At 35.0% G+C, this 21,182-nt stretch overlaps 3 protein-coding genes across 3 annotated transcripts; 1 reads left to right on the top strand and 2 right to left on the bottom strand.

The window, feature by feature from the left end:
- Window positions 1-3,280: 3,280 nt before the first annotated feature.
- LOC145638337 (protein TIC 20-I, chloroplastic-like) lies at window positions 3,281-5,851 on the bottom strand. The gene is made up of 3 exons (XM_081689306.1): window positions 5,705-5,851; window positions 4,617-4,754; window positions 3,281-4,227 (listed from the first exon to the last, which is right to left on the bottom strand). The coding sequence occupies exons 1-3, from the start codon at window positions 5,709-5,711 to the stop codon at window positions 3,584-3,586; spliced, it is 789 nt and encodes a 262-aa protein (XP_081545432.1). The 5' UTR covers window positions 5,712-5,851; the 3' UTR covers window positions 3,281-3,583.
- A 1,566-nt stretch (window positions 5,852-7,417) lies between these two features.
- On the top strand, window positions 7,418-12,854 carry LOC145639393 (uncharacterized). The gene is made up of 5 exons (XM_081690627.1): window positions 7,418-7,571; window positions 10,163-10,576; window positions 11,076-11,107; window positions 11,222-12,148; window positions 12,234-12,854. Exons 2-4 carry the CDS (start codon window positions 10,249-10,251, stop codon window positions 12,125-12,127), a joined length of 1,266 nt encoding a protein of 421 aa, XP_081546753.1. The 5' UTR covers window positions 7,418-7,571; window positions 10,163-10,248; the 3' UTR covers window positions 12,128-12,148; window positions 12,234-12,854.
- A 177-nt stretch (window positions 12,855-13,031) lies between these two features.
- On the bottom strand, window positions 13,032-18,817 carry LOC145638336 (uncharacterized). Its single transcript, XM_081689305.1, has 8 exons — window positions 18,407-18,817; window positions 17,837-17,929; window positions 17,367-17,445; window positions 17,200-17,278; window positions 16,716-16,755; window positions 16,513-16,647; window positions 16,275-16,412; window positions 13,032-13,459 (listed from the first exon to the last, which is right to left on the bottom strand). The coding sequence occupies exons 1-8, from the start codon at window positions 18,649-18,651 to the stop codon at window positions 13,192-13,194; spliced, it is 1,077 nt and encodes a 358-aa protein (XP_081545431.1). The 5' UTR covers window positions 18,652-18,817; the 3' UTR covers window positions 13,032-13,191.
- Window positions 18,818-21,182: the final 2,365 nt, after the last annotated feature.

The following is a 21,182-nucleotide window of genomic DNA, read 5'->3' as shown; positions in this document are numbered from 1 at the left end:
TATTGAAGTTTTTTTTTTTTTTTTTTTTTTTTTTTTTTTTTGCAAAATTATGGGAACAATTTCAACGTATTCACCAAAAACTAACACTCAAGTCAATTAGATCGTTATAAATCTTAAAATAGTCGTTTTAATTATCCTCTTCATTTCTAAATAACACTTTTAGGTTAGGATATGAAAAATCATGTGGGAGCTTATTATTAGAAACAAATTAAACGAATGTAAAGTACATTAGTCCTTTGAAATAATTGAATTAGACTTGAACTATCATTAGTGAAGCCCACAAGCCTTTAATTATCTTGATTAAGAAGTTAATACAAAAACTTGCTTTCATGATCCAATGAAAAAAGTGCTTTTACAAAGAGTAAAAAAAGCTGAAAAAAGAAGCGATTACTTGGACTTTTGAACAAAGATGCTAGTAAAAGAAATGATGATGATCAAGAACGCAAGTTTTAATTTCTTAATATTGTTTGTTGAAAGCAACACATAATTTCCAAATTCAAATATCGATTAATTAAAATGTAGATTATAGTTAAGTAGTGTTACATTATTGTCATACGCCAGGAGGTTAGCTAATCCACTTTTTTCACCAAGAAAAGATAGTAGACTATAACTTGCGAGTTTTATCGTACAAGCCAAAAAATAAAGAAATTACGAAAAACACTTACGTAAGGTAAGAAAAATATCCTATGTTGAAAAATACGAAGTAACATAAAGGAGGACTAAGGGTATATTCTTATACGTTTATTTTCAGTTCAGTTTAGTTCAATTCAGCTCAGTTCAGTTCAGTTCAACTCCTAATTTCCTTTTCTTATAAAATATTCATTTCAGTTCAGATCAGTTCAGCTCAGTTCAGTTCAGGTGAGTTCAGTCAATGAGAACAGACCCTAACTTACAAGCATAATATACTGAACTAGTCAATTGGTTGTAGGTTTAGAGCTTTGTTCATTGAGATTTTATGCTCAGACTCCTTCGAGTTAGCGACAACTTAATTGGTTTATCAAAATTTAAAATAAATATTTAAAAGGAAAAACTTTAACTTGATGCCTGACCTAACACTTACAAAGTTACGAGTTTGTTTATTACTTTTAGTACATGTTTTAGCTTTTGTAAAGGATTATAAGACTTATAACCACAGTTCACACCACTTTGAACAGGAACTTTAACTTAAATTAAGGGAAGAGTTATGTACGTACTTAAATTCTTATTAATTACTCCGTACTTGTATTTTGGTTGGACAATTTTGTGATGACATACAATTTTCAACATTTTATTACATATTAGTATATTACATAAATCTCATTAGTTTTATATGATGTCCTTTCATTAATACAAACATTAATTTGAATGCATCAACATGAAATTTGAAGAAATAATAAATTAAGCAGTCAATTCTTGTACATTGAATAAATTTACGCTTGCATCATAGTTAAAATGACGTGATATATAATTACTATGACTCGATGAAGACCAAGTTAACAATTAACTTATACCTAGAGTTAAACTTTGGACAAAAATTAGAGTATATGTAAAGATATATGGTCTCTTAAAGTAATATTTTTTTAGTATTGTCTTAGTCAATATTCCGTACTAGTTATCATCAAGGTTACCCTATCGATCTATCTTTATTTGTATGTATCATTTCTCTTTTAGAAATGTTTTGATGTCGAATTTTCATTTAAATTTCCTTTCGAAATAAGTGAGAGGAGGAAAATGGTCAATACAATTATTAAAAAGATTGTTTTAGTAAAATTATGGTTGTAATTTTTAAAAAATATGTCGAGTTTAAGGCACATACACACATACTATATATATACAATAATTTCTATGGTGAGCAATAAGCCACTTAAGATAAGCATGTACACAACCTTAGTTTGCTTCACTTTCTAAGCATTATAGAAGGCCAACAAATCAAATGACGCATGCCAAATGCCAATAACATAAAAAAACAACACATTATGAATTTATGATAAATATCTATTATACACTAATTAATACTGTTAATTAAAATGTAAGTATATACTTAAATTAGGCCTTCAAAATCAATTCCACAAGCAAACTATTAAAATATAAAAAAATAAAATATGTTATGAAAACTCTAAACAAAAATAGCACGCGTATGGTACAGATTACTTGATTAGCAACTTGTTAACTACTTTTGTAGTTTTGTTTTAAATGGCTAAATAAACCATATCTTAAATTGAAAAAACATATTTTTGAAAAGAAAAAAGGGCATTGATTATGAATATAAATATAAAATTGTGGTCCTTCAATACAAATGGCAATTACAAGAAGAATTAGAGATCAAAATAGCAAAAACTCAACATCATGCTGATGAAGGGCATGACATAAATAGTCATATAAATTAAGAGTACTAATAATTTTATATCTTTTTAGGGATGATTGCGTTACTAGCATATATGCACTAATTATTATTACTAACATTACCTTTGATAAAGTTTATTTTGTAAGTATTGGAAAATGATTTGTCTGTTGTAAATGAAAGAAGCTAGACAAGTAAAGCATTCCACCAGAGAAGGCTAATGATCAATGTTACGTTATTTTACATTCCACTAACAAGGTTACGAGTTTAATTCTCATACGGAGTAGTACATATATGATGTACAGAACTTTAGGTATAACTTATAACAAAGCTATTATGTGAGGGCATGGATGAATATTACATTCCTAGACCAAAAATTATTAATGTAAAAAGAAAAAAAATTATGGAATACTCTTTCTCAGTTCTCACATTCAAGTATAACATTAGACAAGTTTATCAATTTGTAAACGATTTTTTAAAAGGGAAAAAAAAATCATAAATTACCAAAGTTGGAGAAAAAGGAATACTAATTAATGAAGTCTAGATTTATTTTTATTTTTATTTTTTTTGGGTGAAGAAAAAGGTCAATAAAGTTTATAGGAAGTCTTTGATCACTTAGTCGTACAAGTAGGATGGTAGTACGGAACTATATGCATTGATGATGAAGCCAATAAAGTAAGTGTATGTCCACACAGGGGTGAATCCGTGTATGTTTTGAAACTCGGGGAAGAAAATCACTACATAGACGATGACAAATGAGCCCTTAACGTAACCTTTGAAACTTGTTCAATTAGTAAATGAGTCCAAAGTACGTGATAACTGCTATCTGGTACGCAACCATGCATACAACTCAATGGAAATTTTCAGGTGACCAGAATTGATTTACTGACGATTGTTATACTGTATTCTGAAACTTTGTTGCTCAAAGGATCACTTCAAACTTTAAGTAACACTATAGAATGCAATCACTGCTAATATGAATTCCCTATGATTACGAATTTCAGAGTGAACTTCGATACAAATTGAATATGTTGAAATGTAAACTATATTTTGATCGTAATAACACTTCCTGTTCGTTATCTACTGCTTCGTGAGTAGTCTGGATCCTAACAGATGTAGTGTAATGGATACGCCGTTTATATGGAACACTCATCATGTCTAAGCTGAATGAAGTCCTTCCTTCCAAGGCCTTACTTGTAGTCTGTTGATAACGTCAGAGATGTATCCAAACAGACAAACAGTTCAGATTAAAATTTGAAGCTATCATCTGATGTTCAGGTCTGAATGGAGAAGAGCAGCGTCTTTCACAAAAGGGATACTGGAATATTCACCAGCAAGAGCACATCTCATGCTCTCCAACACTGTAACCAAAAAGAAAAATGTGGCAGCAGACCAAAAATGTGGAGGGAAGAACCGCGAGGGGAACCAATTGCTTGATATCCCAATCGCCTGCACCAAACTCCCTAGCAATACTGCTGTAATAACATGAAACCTGAAGAAATGAGGCCACTCTTTCCGCCTTACTATCCAGAAGTAAAACATGATAGGATAACATGACAGGAAAAACTTGGGGAGTGCTAAGAGGGAGCTGTGCAATGGGAATACTAAGTTATCAAAGTTTTCGAGGAATGGTGGAGGGTTATTAGTAGGGTGAGCATAGACCCAAGTGAGCTGGTCTAGGAAGTTCATCAGATATGGCAGACATGCCAAAGATCTCCACCACCATTTTGGTTTCTCTGACATTTTCGGGTATGGTGGGAGACTGAAGAGTGTGCCCTTTGATGCCCTTGGGAGATAGGAGCCTCTTTTCAAAGGTGAAAATGAGAGATTGTGCAAATGGCTATCATCATTTAATTGCTTGTTGATTGCTAATGGTGCTGAGAAAGCAGCAACGCGCAAAGGGCAAGCTGAAAGAATTCAGTTAATCAATCAGTAACTTCTTTTTAGTAGAAGAATTGAATGAAAACAATAACAATTTCAATTGAATGAAAACAAAACTCAATTATCATCACCATATTTTAATAAGCATTGAGTGGAAAATATCATGAGAAACTCATATAAAAAAAATAACTGTCATTCTATAAACAAGTGATGATCTTTTCAGGGCCAATTCATTTGAAATAGTTATACTGTTTTCAAGATGGTGTTGGGGTAGTGAGATGGGTTTTGATTGCTCTAATGTAGTAATGTTAGCTTCAGGTACAGCCTAAAAATTGCTTCACAAAATATAATGCTATGAATGTAACATAAATATAAAAGAAACAAAAATATGCTTAGACAGCATGTAATTACTCACCCTTCATCTTCAATCTTGGAACTTCTACATGATCACGACGAACAAGCTGGCTCACCTCAACATGATCATGACGAATAGGCCGTCTATATCGGTAATTAAGCACTGCCGGTGCATAGAAGCATGGCTGTGCTATGACACCTGCGATAGAGCATTAACAACAAAGTAAGAAAACATGATGGGAAGCTAAATACAGAGGAATTTAAATTACAATGATCGATTTATAGTCCTCCTTTTAGAGTAGAAACATCATTTAGAGACGAGCTGAGCGTGCTAGCTAATTTACAATCTTCCAAGTTAACAGACACGAAACCTTATTCATAATAGCATTAAACTGCCAAATTTATACTGTATGAAAAGTTGAACACACATATTATCAAACAGACAACAGAAGGAACATTATCCTAGCACACTTTTCAAACCATGTATCTTCCAATTTTCAAAAATCAATCAATCAAAGCCTTAATCCCTTAAGTGGGGTCGGCTACATGAATTAAAGTGATTATTTGGTATAGTCATCCACAAAAACCTTCCTCCTGCAACATATCTTCCAATCACATATAGTGATTCTATATACATTTTGATGAATATTATAGAAGTATATCCTACAAAGACGAAAACTCGACACTCCATAAAGGCTTTGGAGTTTATCGATTAAGGTTCCCATTTCCAAAACTAACCATAACTGTCATACAAGTTCTAAGGACTAGAGGAGAATTCTAATCAAGTGCAAAATATGCAAAAACCTATAAGCATCATTTTTTTTTTTTCTTTTTCAATTCAAAATATAAATGGGTATTATGCAAACCATATGAAAATGAAAATCTACAATAATTACACACAAATGTACCAGAAATCTTGATTCATACATTAATAACAAATTTTTCCATAGAATAAGATGTTTATTATAAAAGTAACCCTAGGAAAAAATAATCGTAATACAAAAATAAAGACTTATACAAATAATTACATTGACGAAAATAACTTGTTTCTTTCATAACATCAAAAAAAACAATGGATTCTATGATAAATTTCAGGAAGAAAACATTAAAGAAACAAATAAAAAAAATGCAAAAACATAAAGAATTTACCTTGCATTTTCTCGAAATTTGAGAATTTACAAGAATGTGAAGAAATCTCTACTCAAGTTTAACGGAGGATTTATTTCGAGTATCCTCCGATGAAACGAGAGAGAAAAACTTGAACCCTGTTTTTTTTTTTTGGAATGCTTTTTTCTAGAATCTGAGAATTTGCTTGGAGAAGGGTTTTTCACTTTTTCTATTTTCTACATTTTTGTAGAAATTGGGCTGGGCCTACTTTTGATTTGGGTTAATGGGCCTATTTGAGCTGTATTTTTTAGGGTTTGGACTGAGTTGGTTGAATTAGTGAGGAATTTTCAACCCTTTGTAAACTAGTGGATGTTAAACAGGTTCAACATGGTAAAAGGATAATCATTGTATACTAGTCATTGTGATTGTGACCCATCCAATAATGATATGTTCATATGAATATTCAAAGTCATAAACAATACAAAGTCAATTTGTGGATGTATACTCTAGTGGAGTAGTGGTAATTGACATTTGAGAATATGCAACCAAATTTTAATTTTATCATTGTTTCATACTATTTGTCAAAAACAAATTATATTTCATCATATGTCCACGACAAGACCGATGAGAGAGAGTTTTATTGATTTTGAAAAATACAGTGTCAAATATGAAGAGGATGAAGGATATTAACATGAAAATTTGATAGACTATCAAAAGTAGATTTAAATGTAAAATTGTAGCTCAATATAATCCAAACCATGAGTATTGTTTTGGATCTTTCTTATAGGCCGCGATTAGAGAAATATTATACTCCCTCCGCTTCAAAATAAATGCTCCATTTTGACTTTTTGCACTATTCACATAATTCACTTTGACCAATGCTAGTGAAATATACCTAAGAAAAAATAATTTTGTGAATGTTTGTTAACTTATCTCAATGTGTGGTTTCAAATATTAACTTCATAGATTATACTTATTGATTATTGGCCATTCTTCTACATTGACATACATGTCCAATTAAAATAGGGTTTTTATTTTGAAATAAAGGAAGTAACGATATCTCTAAAATAAAGCTTATACAAAGATATAGACCTAATTAAACCAAGCTCAACTCATTAGCACGACCCAAAAAAACTCGAACTTTGGCAACTTGAAAAACCTCGACTCAATCCGATTTTAACTCGAAATAGTTGGGTTGGACAAAACTTTTCCAACCCGAAGTGAGTGGATTGTTTTGGTCAATACCCGACATGAGCCATGATCACCTCTACAAGGATAGTAATGATTTTCATTGTAACTATTCTTTTTTGACCATTTTTATGAACCTCAAATGAGATAGTGCAAAAATGGTGTGGAAAATTAACCCAATTAGGTCATTTCGAAATTAGTCAATAATTCAATATATGAATGGGTTAAAAGTGGGAGGTAACGCGTGTCGCTCACTCCTCGTAGAGAGGACGAAACAACCAAAAAAACAAAGGCATCTCCATCCTCCAGTCTTCTCCACTCTCTTTCATAGACAAAAGCTGACACTATGACAAAACCCACAACCTTCATTTTTTAATTACCACATAAAAACTCCATTTCTTTTTATATTTTACTTATTTATAAATCAAAATTAATTAAAAATAAAGCAACCCAACTCAAACCCAAATAAATAATTTTTAAAATAAATAAAAAGTGAAGAAAGAGAGTGTAAAAAAGAAGTGAAATGGACCCCACCTTCCCCTCTCAAAAGGCACAATTCCCAAAGTCATCACCCCTCTTTCTCTCTCTCTCTCCTAAAAACTCCGTCTTTCTCCCCGGGAAATATTTCTCCCCTTTCATCCAAACAAAACCCCACTTTCTCTCTCTTCAATTTCCTGTATTCGGCGTTTTGGTCTTTGTTAATCAACCCTAAATGTTAAAGGTACGATTTTTATGTCTTTTTCTCTTTGTTGATTGTTGAATTCGTGGAAAAACCCTAACTTTTTGATGTAAAATATGTTTATTTCTGTGTTTGTTTATAAGGGGTATTGAAAGTTTTGATTTTTGGAAGGAATTTGTTTTGGGGTTTTGTGTAATTTGATGTTAGTTTGAGTGGATGAGTTTCATTTGAACTGATTTTGTTAGTGATTGGTTTGTTTGGTTGATGATTTGATTTGAATTACTAGAATGTTTGTGGGATAAAATGAGTGAGATGTTTTTGGGGATATTCTGAAAGTTTTGAGGTTAAGGGTAGTAATTAGAACTAATGTTTGGTGGAATTAGGCTTAAATGGATTGTTAGGGTCAAGCTTGTTTGGTGAAGTCATGTGTTTTTCCTTGTTGGGATATTGATGTTGATTACAGTAATTGCACTAAACCAGAATAGTTGATGGGATTTCATATTAGAAAGCTATGAGTTTGTGGAAGCACTTGAGAGTGATGTTAGCCTAACCCTCTTTGATGAAGAAGCGACAAGAAAAGCAAATTGCCATTTAGTGTATTTTGGTTGTGTCGAACAGAATCTTTATGATGACTTGTGAGTCACCAAAGGTGACATCGGAAATGTCAAAGGAAGAGTTTCTGAGCAATGCTCAAACAAAGTTGATGGAAGTTTTGAACCTCACATGTGAGTTTGAGTCTTTGAGATGCATAGGATGAAGAATAGTGAAGCGATAAAAGATCAAATTAGGTTACTTGATGAAACATTTTATAATGTGAGAGTTGTTGGTAAGATTTTTGTGAGCGTTTGAAAAATATGAGTATTAAGTTTCTCACTTGAAGACTTCAAAGATCTATTCAAAATAACCCTAGTAGAGTTAGTCATTGCCCTTAGTGTTGTAGACCAAAGGAGATCAATGAAGGAGGAAAAAAATTGGAGATAAAATTGAGGGATTTACTAGCTTAATCTTCATTTTCAGAAGGGAAAGGTAGTAAAGTGAAATGCAACAACTGACAATTGTCAAAAGATTGGTCCATGAGGAAAAGGATTGTTGGCATTAGGGAAAACCAAATTTCTGTAAATGTCAAAATTTTTAGTATATAGTAAGGAATTGTAGGTTCTGATAATGAGAGAGAAATTGTGGCACAAGTGGGCATGGAAGTTCTTGAATGGCAGGTGGTAATGTGCACAGAAGGAGAGAAGTGTTCCAAAGATTAGAGTTTGGTAAAAATGTGCATGAACAATATTTGTATGAGATGAGATATGCATCATAATTGAAGAGATTTGCTTCACATATATTTTACAAATTTGAAGCAAGGGGTTGTGCTAAGTTATTTATCTCAAATTAATTGTTAGTGGTTCATTGTCAGTACTTTAATTGTTTCCTTGTTTTTAAAGTTAGGTATTGAGTCATGATTGTTTTTAATTTAACTAAGCATGTTTTTCTTTTTTAGTCAAAGAGTAGTGGGCTATTTTTGTGGGACACTAAGCCACCATCTCCAGTAGTTCTCCACGTTAGTAGAACATTAATAGCAATGTTGTAGGGTTTTTCCTGTGTTATTTAGCCTATTAGATAGGCCTCATGTTGTAGTTTATTTATATTGAGTGGGAATGCATTAGCTTTTCCAAAGTTTATTATTTCTTTTTTTGCTTTCTTATTACCAACTTCTGCAAGATCTCACTTAAGCTGCTTCTGTTGTACATCCTCTGACCCTTACTAATCCACCAGATCTCTGTTTAGGATTGTTATACATAAATAGTCAATGTTCTGAATTTTGTTCGTTCAATTTACAACTTGTACATATTACCCTCAATGATAACCTTAAGGGAAGTTTATCTTGTTGCATGATTAAGGCGTAAATATGTATGTTATGAAGGATAATTTTGGTATTTCAACTCAATTTCATAATTGTGGCCTATGTAGGGATAGATGAACTGAGGGAGTATCTAGTTCAGAGATAACTGTCAAAGTCTATCTAGTTATTTTAGCATTATTTTGTTTACTAGTCTTTAATTTTGTGTTCCTAGTCAGTCAGAACTCATAAATAATAAGCCTCTTACTACCAGCTTAAAAAGCATGATAGCTTCAATTACTCATCATGCAAATACCTGCGTTCCCTGCAATAGCTTTGGTTCTGCAAATTAGTGCTGCCAAGCAGGGGAAAAAAAGTTTTGCTTCTGCATTCAAGCTAGTTGGCTAACTTGGCTTATGGTTTGTGTTGAATATTGGGCCAGTACTGTCTTTAGTTGAGGTTGCCCTCATGTATATAAATGTTAAAAACATCATCAGCCACTGTTTCTCTCTTTTTGCTCTTCATTTGCCCACAGTTAATGATGTTGTTGCTTCTATCCCGCTTTAGTTATGTTTCTATTAAATATTTTTTTTGAGCCGATAGGTTTCATTTATTCACAGTTCAATTGCTTGACTTGCTTCTGATTGAACACTACAATGAGTCAATGACATAAAATCCCCACTGCTTGTTGGAGAGGCTGATTATGATAGACTTGCAGAGAGATAGGGTGTGATATGCTGCAATACTTTTATTTTATATTATTTATTTAGAAATAAACCTCAATGATTATTCATTTCTGCAGAAAGACGTGCTGCTAGTGGAGTAGTGGTTGATCTCTTGCTTGGCATTCCTGTGATAGATTGTCTTTTTAGTAGCATATGACCAGCTATGGGTTCAGCCTGTTGTGTAGCTGCTAGGAATACGACTGTTTCCAACAGAAGTGGAAATGGAGAATCTCATAGGCAAGCCAGATATTCTCCGTCTTGGAGTTTTCGATGGGACAATTATCGACGTGTGGCAGGTGAAAATGAGAACCCTTCGTGCCAATCTGTTGATAGAACAAACTTAGATGTTAGAATAGAATTGAAAGATGGAATAGGCTCAGAGAGAGGAGTGATTTCAGACGGTGGTAGCCCTTTGGATAATCTTGGTACACCCATCTCACTAAAGTCGCCCTCGTATGAAGGGGTCAGCACAAACTACTTGTCTCCTTCAGGTAAACCTTTTAGTGCCTCTCATAGCCTTATGTTGTACGTTTTGCTATTATATTTACCCGATATCTTTTTTCTCCAACTTATCTCATCACATATCTGCAATTCAGCACTACCATTCAATTTAATATGCCTTGTTCATTTGCTGTATTCACTTTGTACTTCTAGTTTAGGTTTATGCTTCAAAAGTATTTGGTTGGCATAATTTGTCTCTATCAGAAGGACCTTTCTCTAGACTTGCAAAGGCGTGCCCTGTAAATTGCGCCTTTGTTCTTGTGGCTATGAGGAACTTGTCTTGTAATTGACATTAAAGCAGAGCCTATGACCTTGCTGCCGAATATTTGATTCTGGATGTTATTATTATGCTCCATTTCTGGTCTGGCAAAAGCTAGACTTTTTGTTTGATTGTCAATAGTCAGTCAATGAGCTATCTTGAGTATATGGTTGATTTACTTAACTTAACTTCTGCTCTGGCTGATATGCATTTTGTCTTTGATGTTCCAGAGACATCTATGACCAGCAACCACTATACAAAGGTGAGTTCATAGCAGTCATACTACCGTTCTAAGAAGATCATAGTGTGTTCCATTGTGCAAGGTTATTTCCTTGTTTTTTGCTGTTTTGACATGGTAATCACATTATTTTAACAGATGAACTCTATAGAAGTGCCTGAAATTGCTGCTGTTCCAGTTGCCCTTCAATATTCCATGCCATCATGTTCATCTTTCTCAACACCAGGTGAGCATTTGTGTTCACATCGTCAGTTACTTCCTGCCAGTTCAACCCCATCAAGACGAGCTCGACGTTCACCTGGACATCAACTCTTTAGGCAGATTTCAGATAGTAGAATCCTGGGCTTGAAATCCCCAAATAGCAATCCTGTCTCAGAAGGAAGACCATCATTTGTGCTCTCAACGTATAGCAATGATCTGGCTGGTGGGTCTTCTGATGGATGGTCATTGCGCACATTTTCTGAACTTGTTGCTTCTTCTCAAAGAGAAAGATGGTCTTTTGACAGTGAGCGTTTTGGTTCTGGACGTCACAAGATAAGTGGATCAAGCAGCAGGTTCTCTTATTCCCCTTCCCTTGATCTTCAAACATGTGGAGCATGCTTAAAGGTTTTGGCAGAGCTCTCAGTTGTTGCTGTTCTAGCATGTGGTCATGTATACCATGCTGAATGCTTGGAAACCATGACTACAGAAGCTGAAAAATATGACCCTGTTTGCCCAATTTGCACAGTCGGGCAGAAACAAACTTCTAAAATGTCTAAAAAAGCTTCAAAGGCAGAGGCAGAGTTGAGAATGAAATTTCAGAAAATATCAAGGAATCGCGTTATAGATAGCTATCTTGATGGTGAAGTTGATAGCTCTGAACGTCAAAAAATTACAGGGAAAGGGAAGTTACCCAAGATGGATGCTAGCAGTAGTTCAAAGATTGCATTTGCAAAACCATTCTTGAAGCGACATTTTTCTCTTGGATCAAAGCTCAGTAAATCTAGTTCAGACTACCAGTCCAGTAAGAAGAAAGGGTTTTGGGCAAGATATCGCAAAGATTGACTTCCATCCATTATTTTAACGGTGAGCAGAAAATTCCAGAAAAAAGCATATTTGTATTTCCTGTTTGGTAGGGTTTTACTGAATTTTGCTGTTGCTTTTGTTGCAGTATTCCTTTTATTGTCATTTGATTAAGCTGCTGTTACCCGGAGTTAGTGTTTTGGAAAACATACTGTCACATGTTTTAGCCACCATAATGTATCATAGTAGATTGGAGGGCATTGAAAGAAGCTGAACTTTTGCAAGCATCACAGGATTTCCTGACATCACACATTCAGAGAAGGTGATAGGAATCAGAAAGATGGCACTTGGAAACTAAACTTCCTAGTATTTCTCTTTTGTAAGCTCTAATTGGAGTCTGGATATCCTCTGCTAACTTGTGAGGACACTAAATGCTGCTACAGATCAGCAACTATTTGCCTCAGTAACAAGATAGATTATTATTGGTTGTAATTTCTTAGTGCTGTATACACCGCATGTTTTTTTGGCGGTTCCCCTCTATTAGAGCGAGGTTGATCATTGTTAATGTGGCTCTTCATGTTGATTTGACTGGGTTTGTAGCATGACTGTTTGGCTACTTAACAATAGACTTATCGTGCAGCCAGTTGCTAACAGCACCATTAACTTGTGTCTGGTATATTTGTGAACATGATGCACTGTGTTGCATGCACCAAGTTGAATCGTATAATTTATGAATATTTGAAGGCCTTGTAATTGGCAGATTTCTACATTCAGTTTGCATGATCTATTGGTTCAACCCTCAAAATGTAGCCGACTTCTCATAAAGCTAGTTGTAGGAGTTGTTTGGAAGAGAGAATTTTGATGCAATGTTGAAAAGATGTATTTGTATCATATCTTAAAATTGATCATATTTAATTTATGTAACCATTTTATAAAAAATAAAAAATAAAAAATAACTTTCCCCATTACATATCAGTATCAGTCAAACAACTAATACAGTAATTGAACTAGCTAACAAAATCAGCTAACTACAAACAGTTAACCTCTAATTGTCAAAAAGGGCTTCTATCTTTATGATTGATAGAAAGGGTGATTACAAACACTAATTAATCACTATACACAAGAGGATCCTCCATATTGTCTATGATACTTTGGAGGCCTGATCTATAACTAGGATACAATAATTTTACGCCCAATTCCTTCTTGATATGAGTATTGCTCACTCGTTTTTCTGCACTCCCGAGAAGTATGCTATTGATAGAGTTATCAGTAGCACCAATCAGACCAGGCCATTTCTGCTTTATCAGTTGGTGTGCAAGGGCAAAGACTTCAGCTCTAGAGGCAGGATCATCGTCAACAACATTATAAATCTTCCTGTAGAATAGACACATTATGAAGATGAAATGTCAGCTTTCCAAAGGGTCCATCTGAATTATATAGGCAACTACTTGTAATGCACAAACATACATGCAAAAACTGAAACCCAGTACAAAGTATATTACTGCTGTCACATAATTTTGCAGAATATAACATCCTCTACATCATGTTTACAGTATCTAATCTATTTGTATACACTTCCAAAATCCCCGCACTCACTCTAGATAAGAAAAAGCGAACAGAAGAAGTATATGTCCTACTCAATAACAATATCCAGCTTAATGAAATGAAGACAGGACCACAGAAACCCAGAGGGTCATTAGCAAAATCTATGAGGGTGAAGTCTTTGCAAAAGAATTGCAAGGATTACATTTATTCCTTTGAAGCGTGAGTCTCACTCAAGGTGCTCTTTCTGAGACACGGAGCCACTTAACCCATACATTGCAAACTAAATCCTGTTTTGGAAGTAGTTACATCTTTGAAATGGTATCAGTGGCATTACAACAGAATATACTTGACATAAAATCTTTGGAAGTAACAGCCTTTTGGATATAGCCTTAGTTCCATTTGTTTTAAAAAAGTAGCCTTATTTTCTTAGCTCCATTGCACTTTGGGACCTTGAGAGAAACCGTGCTAGATTGCTAGGATGCTTGGGAAGAAAGTCCAAGTTTCTATGAATTTTGAAACTGGTGTCATATAGGGGCGCACAACAATCAAATATAGAGTTTTTTAGGTGAATCAATCAAAGTTCAGGGTTGTCGTTGATTATTGGATAACAATCCCTTAAAGGCTTAAAGAGTGCTTCACAAGTATGAACTACAGAGCTATATGTAACCTTTGGAAAGAGTAAACTCAGGCCTTTTTCGGTTCAATATTGTCTATGAATTATGGTCCAAATTGCATAAATATGCGCTGGAGGCTACTCAAAAGCAAGTGAAGAATTTTAAAGTTCCTGTTGAGATTAGTTGCCAGTATCGGAGGATGTACAATGCATTAGATTCACAATTTGAGTTTTGAGGTTATTATTTTGGTGATATTAGCACTCCTAGATTCTGTGAGCTTTTCCAACGGTCCAACGATCGCTGGAAAGGATCTGAAAGGTGTGAGTGTTAGCCTTTATAATGGATTTAATCAAAATCTATTTTAACCAGTGTCATCTCTAAATCAGATGTCCATTATGTACAAAGGTAAGAGCTTAGCATGGTCCTTTGGCAACCATGGGATATTGTTTTGGAGATGTAGAAGCTTCTCTAATCTCCACACTTCCCACCATATTAACAACAGAACAAGCATTTGCTATGATTTTTTTATAGGAGATTAGGAGCATAATCAGGACTGGTGTCATCTATAAGTCACAGGGTCATTGAGCAACCTCATGATATTTCTCACTGATTCTCTTAAAGATTTTGAATACATCCACAAGTCTCATAGGTGTTACAAGCATGAGTTATAGATGTCAAATGAGCCCCATCTAGCACATCTTTTTGCTACTTTTGATTGAATTCGAAAATTGGTTTTACAAAATCTCTTTAAAGTCATATAAGGTCTCTCAACAATTGGCCATCCCCTAGTGGCTTATTAATAGCAATTAAAAGTTGCATGCCATAGGGATAAAACAAGGCAAGGCCAACTCAAGGGAACAACGCAAGGCATCTTAAGACATGATTAAATGGGGTGGGCCAAGGCATTAGGCATGTATGAGATGGCTCCAGGCACCAAGTAGGCATCTCAAGGCCTTTTGGGAACCCCGAGAAGCACCTTGATGTATAATCTTGCTGGGTCTAAACAAGTTCTATGTAGACCAAATTTGAAGCCTATAATACAATGAAATCGGACCAATTTTGGTTACCCAGTATCGAAAATTGACGTGATGGTAGGAGAAGATCCCGGGGTCATATAATGTTGTTTGGAACCATATACGGCCAATAATCTATCACAAAAGGCCTCTAGGCCTGTAGTGGCCTTAAGTTTATGAAAGGAGGAGTGTACGGCTAAGTTGAGTCGTTGAGAGTTTAAAGGCAAATTGGGCAATTTCAACCACACAAATGGCCTCCCGGGGTCTCTTGGGGTCCATGAGAAACTCCCCTATCTCTTTCTGTTTTGGGCTCAAAAAAGTCTAAAAGTACCAAAAATTGAAGGCTATAATCCACGCTTAAGGACCAATTTCAGGAAATTTTTTCAAAATTGAAGTGAATGTGGAGGGTGTCCCCAAGGGTCATATATGTTGGTTTTTTACCATAACAAGCTTACCAATAGGTTTATATAATTCTTTTAAAGATAGCTATTATGTATGCAAACTACCTTAGAACACTAGAAGGGAAGAATACCAAACTTAATCTAGATGTGATACTAGTGTTCAAAAGTGATGTCCAAGGGCTGTATCATGGCCTTTGATACATCAATCAATGACACAAGAGTTATAGCCTTCAAATTTAATCATTAAGCTATTCTAAATTCAGCACACTTATATTCAGATCGACAGTATCAATTCAGGATGCTATTAAAAAGCTACCAAGGATGCAGTGCTTCTAATTTTTCACTACACAAACTACCAATGTCTATTAGGGATCTCTTAGCAGCACAAGTTTGTGTTGATTTCCACAGTAACAGACTAACAGGAGATTAAAGAAAAGAACAGCCGGAGAACCACATGCAGTGTGCTATTGCAGTATTGCTTGGTAACTGAACTCTGCTGTCGAAGATCAAGCAGTCCAGTTCCAAATATTTTCTTAATGCTCTGAAGTATAAATGCTTCATCAAATTTGCTAAATTATTAAACATATTTTCCGAAAATTCTAACTAGGAAACTAACCTCTGGACATGCAATGAAATGCTTGCTTTAAGAGCTTGACAAATGTCTGCAACATGAACTCGGGATGTAAAATTTCTAGTTGCTCTCCTCTTCTGACGTTCTGACATTTCTTTCTTCTTTAGAATGGTATCAATAGCACTGCAATACAGCATACATTGCATTAAAAATCTCCGCAGTAGCTACTCATAGCTCAAAGTTTATAATAAAGACATCACTGACTGGCAATTAATCAGCAAACCTTCTTCCAGGGCCATATATACCACCAAGTCGAAATACATAGGTTGAGAGGTCAAGATCTTGTCCCAACTTTAACCACCCTTCCTCTGACTTTAGTCTCATATTGGCTAAGTTGCTTGAAGGCTCTGGGTTATAACTGCAGCAAATCAAGAATCTATAAGGTACCTGATTCTGATTCAAAGAAACTACTGTGCAGATGCTTACTTCTCATCAACCCATGCTCCTCTAGCATCTCCATATATACCTGCATGTAAAAATAGTTTTTACAGAAAGAATAAGATGCCTTATTTACAATACTTTATTAACTCTTAACTGAATAATAATACTTCAATGAAATCTTTAGCTAGGTTTCATATTCCATTAGTCTAACAAAATACTGGTTAGCTCTGCAGCTTTCCTTTGCATTATACAGTGGTACTAGAGAAACACATCCGTCAAAGGAATGCTCTCCTGAATCTCTTAAGTGCATTCATATGGTTATTCAAACTTAACCAAAGGAATGAAGTCAAATCGTATCTGGATTCTGGAAACAATAAGATGCACTCTTCAATCCCTACCCCATGTCATGTGACTCCCTATTTACACCGCTACAATATTTTTTAGGTAGGCAGAATCAATGTATGGAGCACAGGAATAATTCAAAGCTATGCTTCATATACATCTATAAATGAAAACATAGAGCACATACTTGTAGTTGACAAATAACAAAGCCACTGGAGATTTCCATCTACCAAACATTCTTTAAAGGTATCTTCATGTTGAAGAATCTGCATCAAGTACACCAACAAATAAATCTGAGAATGAAAGAGTACACTTATCTGAGGCAGTCTCAACATTAAAGAGTTTACAACTTACTGGATCGCCAATATCCAAAATTGGGGGAATGGAAACTAAAAGGTGAGTACAGCATCTTAGTCTATCGAGGAACTTCCATCTGAGTCACATGTTGGAGGATCCGAGGCAATAAGAAACGGAAAATAGTGAATCAGAGTATCCTGGCAGAGAAACCTAAACCATGTCTAGGCCCCTCCAGAACAAAGGCAAAGCAATGATTTCCAAATGAAGCAATTCAGGTCTTATAAACAGGTTTCGACGGAACTTAAATTACACACCCAGCTTTGTAGATAAAACATTTCAGGGAAAACAATTTAACAATGTTGTAGTGTGATATAGCAGCACATCCTACTTAAGAACCCTCTCATCAATTCAGGACAAACATCAAAAACCTGGCTAGCAAAATCTTGTGTATTGATCATTTTTCAGGCAATTCAACAGCATGAAAAACTAAATACCACAAATAAAACTAGATGAAAGTAAACACTTACTCTGGTTCCATTGCATCAAAAACAAAGGTATCAAATCCCTTTTGTTCAAGAACCTTTTTCTTTGCATCGCTCATACAAGTACCTGCAACTTCCCTGCAACTTCCTCATGTTAGCAACTGAAGCAACTAACAGCATTGGAGCAACCGGGAACTCGTAAATCCATACTTGTACATCTCATTCAAATCCAAATATTTAGCAATCAACATTCCAAACACTAGTAATCCCACATAAACATAACTAAAGAATTAGAAAACAATGCAAAAACCATCATTGAAGATTATTTCAGTAGATAAAAGTCATAAAATTGCTAAAAATTTGACAAAATTATGCATTACTTTACCCAATCAAACCCAAATGACCAAACTCCAAACTTAACCACTACTTTTAACATGGCATATGAATAAATTCCAATACAAAACTTCAACTCACATGGCATAATTTATACCCAAAACAACATTTATCACAATAATCCCAAAAAATTTCTATTAAATGATCATCAAATTTAAACCAACATCAACAAAATAATAACATAATAATCAAATTGATAAATTAAAAGGAGAAATTAAGTACCATCCTTCATGCTTGAGCTCTTGAGCAAAGAATTGACCCACATAACCCATGCCAAGAATAAACATTCTTTTAGTTGGAAACTCAAGTTTATTGCTCCCCATTTCAGATTTTAAGTGAGTTGTTGATGGTGGAGTTTGCAAAGACGATAAAGTTAGGAACTTTGGTGAACAGAAAGCCCGGAAATTTCGCCGGAGTAACGCCGGAGTTTTCGGTAATTGTGCCACCGTTATGGTATGGACTTCCATCTTTTAAAGTAGCAAACTTGAGAAACCCAATTGCTATTCAAAAAAAAAAAACACTTGAGAAACCCAATTGGTATTGTTGAAATTTCAAATTTTCAAGCAAGTACTTGTGCATAAGCTTGATGCCTTGTGCAGGAGAACAAGGGTTTAACAATTTGTGGAATTGTGATTTGTGGGTTTTGGTTTTGGAATTTTTTTTTTAATTTTTTAATTTTATTTTTACCATCCAAATTTAACCAACTTTTTGAAGGAACCAACGATTTTAATTACACCGTGTTTTTTTTTTTTTCTTCTTCTTCTTTTTTTGTGTGTGTGGGGTTGACCATCATATGATTGACACAGCGATTAGATAATCTCTAATCGATTAAGTAACCCCTAACCAAATAATCTCTGATTGAATAACCTAAGACCGATCGAGTAACTCCTGATCGGAAGTAGCCTCTGAATAACATATGAAACATTGTGTTTAACTAAGTAATTTTTATTTTAATGTACCATCCAAAAAAAGTAAAAAAAATAAAAAAATAAAAAAATTCACCACCACTTAACAGTTCACAGCTTAACATTATCTCTCTCGTTCTTTTTTAGCTTACGATGAGTTGACAATTTTCAATTGGTGTTGTTCATTTGGATCTCATACAACAATGGTATACATAGCATCACTCATATTTCCAAAATCCTAAAGTCCAAGTGTTTCTTAATTTCTTACATATACTTTTTTTTTTTTTGAGAACATTTCTTACATATACTTAAACCTAGAGCTGTCAAAAGTTGACCCGACCCGAAATACCGACTCAAACCCGATTATTAACCGACCCATCTGAACCCGAAAAAATGGTGACTCAAACCCGACCCTAAACCTGAGTTGACCCGAGTATGTGAGACCCGAACTCGAACATGAACTGACCTGGAGATGACCCGACCCGAATGTAACTCGTAAATTATTGACTTGAACCGAACCCGACTTGAAACGAAATTGACCCAACCCGTTTTAACCCGTCGAAACCCGAATTTAACCCGACTTGTTACTAACCTGACCCGAATTCAACCCGACCCGTTCCTAGCCCGACCCAAATTTAACCCAACATGTTACAAACCCGACCCGAAATCAACCCGGCTTGTTATTGACCTGACCCAAATTCAACCAGACTTGTTATTGATCCGACCCGAATTTTACCAGACCTATTACTAACCCGACCCAAAAATTCAACACGATTAATAACCCGACTCGAAATCAACACGACTTGTTATTGACCCGACCTAAATTCAACCAAAATTGTTCCTGACCCGATTTCAAATCACCTTAAATGCAATTTAGACCACCTTATTATTGTTGATCAAAGCATTTTGTCTAGGGAGGCCAAGTCCGTCCAGGCCAGAAAAAGAAAGGATCATCATCCTCAAATTTAAGAGTTAAATATAGTATACATTTGTTGTATGGTCATAGGAGATAATTATCTTCCTAAATTATAGACCATAGTTCCCTATTATATTGCCATATATATTATAGTCAAAGGAAATAATTAGCTTGATAAAAATGATAATTATCTATTTATAGTTAGTTGAATCCGAATATGACCTGACTTGAAAATGATCCGACCTGATTGTAACCTGCAAATTATTGAATTGAACATAACCCGACTTGACTCCGAGAATGACCGACTTGGAAATGACCCAACATGATTATAACCCGCAAATTATTGACTTGAACCGAACTTGACTTGAACACGAGAATTACCCGACTTGAAAATTACCCGACTTGATTATAATCCGTAAATTATTGACATGAACCGAACCCGACTCAAACCCGAGAACGACCTTACCTGATTCTAACCCGCAAATGATTGACTTGAACCAAACCCCAATCGAACCCGAGAATTACCCTAACCCGTTTTAACCCGTGAAAACCCGAATTACACCCGACCTATTGTTCACCCGACCCGAATGTAACCTGACCTGTTATTAACACGACCCAAACCCGATAATAAGTATGACCAGACGTGACCCGAATCAAGCATGACCCAACCCAAACCCGACTCGCATAGGTTATGGAATTAATCCTAATTGACCCAACCCACTCTTATCGACCCAAACTCGACCCATTTACCCGAAATGACAGCTCTACTCGAAACCTCCAAAATTTCTCAAAAAACGTGGATATTAGCCTTCAATTTTGGAATTTTTTGACTTTTTTTTCACCCCAAAATAAAAATTGCCGAAATGTTTACCGTGGTCCCTTATACCCTCCGGGATTCCAATTAGCTGGGTGGAACCATCCAATTTGCATTTAAACGACTAATTTACCGGTTTACAACTTGCGTCGATTTCATTAACTCAAGCTTACCACGAAGGCACGAACATTTATGACAACATATAATGATCATATATGGATCCAAACGACATTATATGACCTCGAGATGTATCCCCTAAAATCTAAATGCTTTTCGATGCTGAGCCCCGAAACATTCGAAATTTCTCAAAAAGCGTGGATATTAGCCTTCAATTTTGGAATTTTTTGACTTTTTTCGCCCGGT

This window comes from Chenopodium album, chromosome 7 (genome assembly GCF_948465745.1).
Source record: "Chenopodium album chromosome 7, dcCheAlbu1.1, whole genome shotgun sequence".
Taxonomy (NCBI): Eukaryota; Viridiplantae; Streptophyta; class Magnoliopsida; order Caryophyllales; family Amaranthaceae; genus Chenopodium; species Chenopodium album.
The sequence above is the reverse complement of the archived record's forward strand: the minus strand, read 5'-3'. Positions and strand labels throughout refer to the sequence as shown.

Coding starts and splice junctions, on each gene's coding strand:
- LOC145638336 (XM_081689305.1), bottom strand. CDS start 18,651: ATGGAAGTCCATACCATAACGGTGGCACAATTACCGAAAACTCCGGCG. Junction 17,446..17,836: donor TTTGATGCAATGGAACCAGA/GTAAGTGTTTAC, acceptor CATGTGACTCAG/ATGGAAGTTCCTCGATAGAC. Junction 17,279..17,366: donor TTTTGGATATTGGCGATCCA/GTAAGTTGTAAA, acceptor TACTTGATGCAG/ATTCTTCAACATGAAGATAC.
- LOC145638337 (XM_081689306.1), bottom strand. Junction 4,228..4,616: donor TCCAAGATTGAAGATGAAGG/GTGAGTAATTAC, acceptor GAATTCTTTCAG/CTTGCCCTTTGCGCGTTGCT.
- LOC145639393 (XM_081690627.1), top strand. CDS start 10,249: ATGGGTTCAGCCTGTTGTGTAGCTGCTAGGAATACGACTGTTTCCAAC. Junction 10,577..11,075: donor AAACTACTTGTCTCCTTCAG/GTAAACCTTTTA, acceptor TTGATGTTCCAG/AGACATCTATGACCAGCAAC. Junction 11,108..11,221: donor CCAGCAACCACTATACAAAG/GTGAGTTCATAG, acceptor TTATTTTAACAG/ATGAACTCTATAGAAGTGCC.